At 33.8% G+C, this 4,327-nt stretch overlaps 2 protein-coding genes across 3 annotated transcripts in view; both read left to right on the forward strand.

The window, feature by feature from the left end:
- The window catches only part of LOC106877300 (peptidyl-prolyl cis-trans isomerase FKBP14), a 5,218-nt gene extending 3,660 nt beyond the window's left edge, over window positions 1–1,558 (forward strand). Inside the window, exon 3 of the mRNA XM_014926169.2 lies at window positions 509–1,558. Coding sequence (XP_014781655.2) covers window positions 509–658 — 150 coding nt within the window. The 3' untranslated portion in view covers window positions 659–1,558. The remainder of the gene's footprint in view (window positions 1–508) is intronic.
- A 2,401-nt stretch (window positions 1,559–3,959) lies between these two features.
- The window catches only part of LOC106877302 (FK506-binding protein 2), an 18,374-nt gene continuing 18,006 nt past the window's right edge, over window positions 3,960–4,327 (forward strand). The window contains exon 1 of one of the 2 annotated variants that reach the window (XM_014926170.2): window positions 3,960–4,300. The gene's annotated coding sequence lies outside the window, so the exon portion shown is untranslated. The remainder of the gene's footprint in view (window positions 4,301–4,327) is intronic. The other variant, XM_052966827.1, reaches the window with a different exon arrangement.

Raw genomic sequence — 4,327 nt, forward strand, 5'->3', positions numbered from 1 at the left:
CCTAGATCCAAGGCTCCTTCATTGGAATGTCAACATCAACAAATGGGTATTTTTGTTTGTATGTGTGTATGTATGTATGTATGTATGTATGTATGTATGGATGGATGGATGGATGGATGGATTATGTATATATGTATGTGCAGTTTATATGTTTTATGTATGTATTCTCATGCATATAGTTGCACAGCTAGATATGCTCATATATATTTAAAAGATAAACTTCTGGAAAGTTTTACAGATTTTTACAGTTCCAGTGATAGATTGGATCTGTAGTCTTTGATTTAGCTTTTTCATTTCTGGTTTTGAGAACCCTAATTTCTCAAGATTGGTATTTAGACAGTGTATTACATATTGCAGGTCCCCAATAATTACAGGTATAAACCTGAACTTGTAATCTGGATTGAGTAAATACAGATTTCTAAATAGATGATACAATACTTACAAACTTGTTAAAAAAGAAATGGTTGAATCTGTTTTAACTCCCTCATGTATCTTGTTTATTTGACAGGTTGAAAGCTTCTTTAAGGATCAAGTCAAAGGAAATGGACCTACAACTCCCTCTGAATCAGTGAAACTAATGTTTATATATGAAGACATTGATAAGGATGGTTACATATCACACTTTGAATTCAACGGACCAAAACATGTTGAACTTTAATCCTTTCATTTATGGCTCAATTTCATTATTTCATAATGGATAGATTCATTTAATGGAGAAAAATTATGTATAACTCAAGTAAGAGGAAATATTTCCCATACAAACACATGAAAATTTTACATTTATTATTAAGTAACAAAGCTACATAGAATTAAGGATGCAACTATATGTTCCTGAAACACACACACACACACACACACCATATATATACCTATATGCATGTACATGTGTATATATATGTGTGTGTGTGTCAGGGACGTGCCTGCATTGGATAAAATAGATTGATAGCAACATTTTCCTTTCATGGCAAAATATGCACGTAATTCAATAAAATCATGAAGGTTACTCTGATTACTATGTATAAGAAGTAAAATATTTCATTTTTTTTTATAGATTAGTTAGGCATAATTCATCTCTGCTTTTCAATCTCAGTATTTAAACCACACATAATACTGCTGTAGTACACGTGCCACGTACATTCCTACAACAACGTTTTCTTTATGTGCTATAAAAGCAGAATTAAATCTGCCTACAACTCAGTTGTGCGCCTGTGTTTTGCTTATTTTTTGTGTCTTACAACATAAAAGTCACCAACTGCATCCCTGAGTAAGTATTGACGACATGTGCCTGGTGTGCATGTATATATATATATATATATATATATATATATATATATATATATATATATATATATATATATATATATCATATACACACACACACACATATATATATATATATATATACACATATATATACATGCAAATACACACACACACTCACATGTACGTTCAAGTTTTTGTTACTTAAAACACTAGACATTGCAAGAATAGCATTGGAGTAAGTCATCAGTTTCAAAAGAATAAATCAACTCAACTGTAATAATACATCCATAAATTACATACTTGTCTGTCCATCTCTTTCTTTGTATGTATGTATCATGCTATTTTAGAATGGTGGATCTTGAAGCAGATAAAGCTATAAATAATAGCATGTAAATATTGGATTAGATAACCCTTTGCATAGAAAAATTCAAAGTACTGCTTTGGTCTCGTGGTAGAATCCCTGTCATGTTTACAGGAGATGTAAGTTCAAGTTTCATGGACAGCCTTTGATTTTTTCTGTCTAAAAGGAGTTTTTAACCCACTATTTGGATGCTATTATTCAAAGCCTTATCTGCTTCAAGATCCACCATTCCATAAAGAAAAACTATCTCATGTTCTTTCAAAGTTTATTAATTTTTATGATGTCAATAATGTATACTATCATTTCTACATCCATGCTTGCATGGATCAGTTGGAATTCATTTTGGGAGATTTTTTAGACTAAAATAATCTTCCTGTTGCTAACACTAAGCTGTTTCCAGGTAAGTTAATATTTCCAGAACAGCTGTGCATTTTCTTGGATTTCAAACTTTGATGGTGAAAACATATTCTTAGAAGAGTACACTCAAATTTGGAACTGATGTCACTGGTTGGTTTGTCATCCCTAATTTATTGAAACCAGTTAGATGATGTGGTGATGAACAGATTTAACAAAATATGGCTAACATCTTACAGCAGCATAGTTTGTGAAAGCTTGTGGCTTTGTGTTAGTGTATTCGGCTCATGATCACAAGGTGATGGGTTCAACACATAGCAGTGCATTGTGACCTTCAGTAAGACTCTTGATTTCATGTTGCTCAAGTCTAACCTGCTGGTGAAAAAGAGTTGAACCTGTCACTCAAAGATCCAGCCCTGTTACATTCTGTCATGCTGAATTTCCCTGAGAACTATATTAAGGGTGCATGTGTCTGTGGAGTGCTCAACCACTTAATTAATTTCACAAGTAGGCTATTCTGCTGATTGAACTGAGGTAATTGAAGCATTCGAACAGTTTATCAGTGTCAAAGATGACAAATTCTTCGAAGATGGAATATATGCCTTAAAGGAAAATTGGATGAAGGTCTTAAATGAACAAGGATTATAGTTTGATTAAATAAATAAAAATTCTAAAAATTAAAAAACAGTTTTAATGTTTCCTTTTTCAAATGCAACATTCCAAGTGAGACAACCTAATATATATAGGTGCACGCACAGCTGTGTGGTAAGCAGTTTACTTCCCAACTACATGGTTCCTAGTTCAATCCCACTGTGTGACACCTTGGGCAAGTGTCTTCTTCTATAACCTCAGGCTATAAATCCTTATAATACACCTTATACTTGTAAAATTTTCATATTTTTTAATGAAATACTTGCAATAGCAAGCTACAAATTTAAAATTAAGGATCGTTATTAGAATCACCCCAAAATAAAACTGTTCGAATTAAACTCAATCTTTAATACATATATATTGCATTCATAATGCAAAAATACCTTGTAGACGGCTGCAATAGTCTGCAAAATAGAAATAAAATTTTGAAATTCATTCTTTTGGTGTAGCCCAACACCAAATGACCCTGATCTGATACTAGTCCACAGCCTGGTCATTGGGGACCCCAGTTTTAAATTGTATAATGACATCAGGCTAAACACAGCAACAACGCATGAAAACAATAAAGGAAGTGAAACAGGGACTTACTGCTATTCAGCTACGTTTTCAGTTGTGAAGTGAGAAATGAGAGAAAATCCACCCAGTTTACTCACATCAATTCTAGATGCTTCAATAGACGTCAGTGTTAGCAGCTCATTGTAACATTTAACAATTATGTTCTATTCTGATTCTTGGCTATCTGCTGGTCATATTCCCACATGTGTCAGTTTATAAGAGCATGTATGTATGTATGTGAGTGTGTGTGAGTGTATGTGTGAGTGTGTGTGTTGTATGTATGTGTATGTGAGCACACACGATCAAGTTAATCCACAACTAAAGAAGCAATTAAATGCTTTACGCTAAATATGTGTGTGTGTGTGTATGATATATATCAGGCTTCTTTCAGTTTCCGTCTACCAAATCCATTCACAAGATTTGGTTGGACTGGAACTCTAACAGCAGACACTTGCCCTAGGTGCCATGCAATAGGACTGAACCTGGAACCATGTGGTCAGGAAGGAAGCTTCTTACCACCCAACCATGCGTGTGCCTACATATATATGTTTCTTGATTTCAGTATTTTAGAGAGAGAGAGTGAGAGACAGAAAGACAGAGGGGTTTATGTGAGTATTTCAAGGCATAAAAGATGTGAAAGTGTGTGAGAGTGTTTGCATGTGAAAATGGACCTGTGAAAACACATGCATATCTTTGTATATGTAGCAATTATTTTATATATTTTATATACGTATACATGCACACACACATAGAAACATACATACATATAGATATATATCATACACACACACACACACATATTTAGCGTAAAGCATTTAATTGCTTCTTTAGTTGTGGATTAACTTGATCGTGTGTGCTCACATACACATACATACAACACACACACTCACACATACACTCACACACACTCACATACATACATACATGCTCTTATAAACTGACACATGTGGGAATATGACCAGCAGATAGCCAAGAATCAGAATAGAACATAATTGTTAAATGTTACAATGAGCTGCTAACACTGACGTCTATTGAAGCATCTAGAATTGATGTGAGTAAACTGGGTGGATTTTCTCTCATTTCTCACTTCACAACTGAAAACGTAGCCGAATAGCAGTAAGTCCCTGTTTCACTTCCTTTATT

This window comes from Octopus bimaculoides, chromosome 3, assembly GCF_001194135.2.
Source record: "Octopus bimaculoides isolate UCB-OBI-ISO-001 chromosome 3, ASM119413v2, whole genome shotgun sequence".
NCBI lineage: Eukaryota > Metazoa > Mollusca > Cephalopoda > Octopoda > Octopodidae > Octopus > Octopus bimaculoides.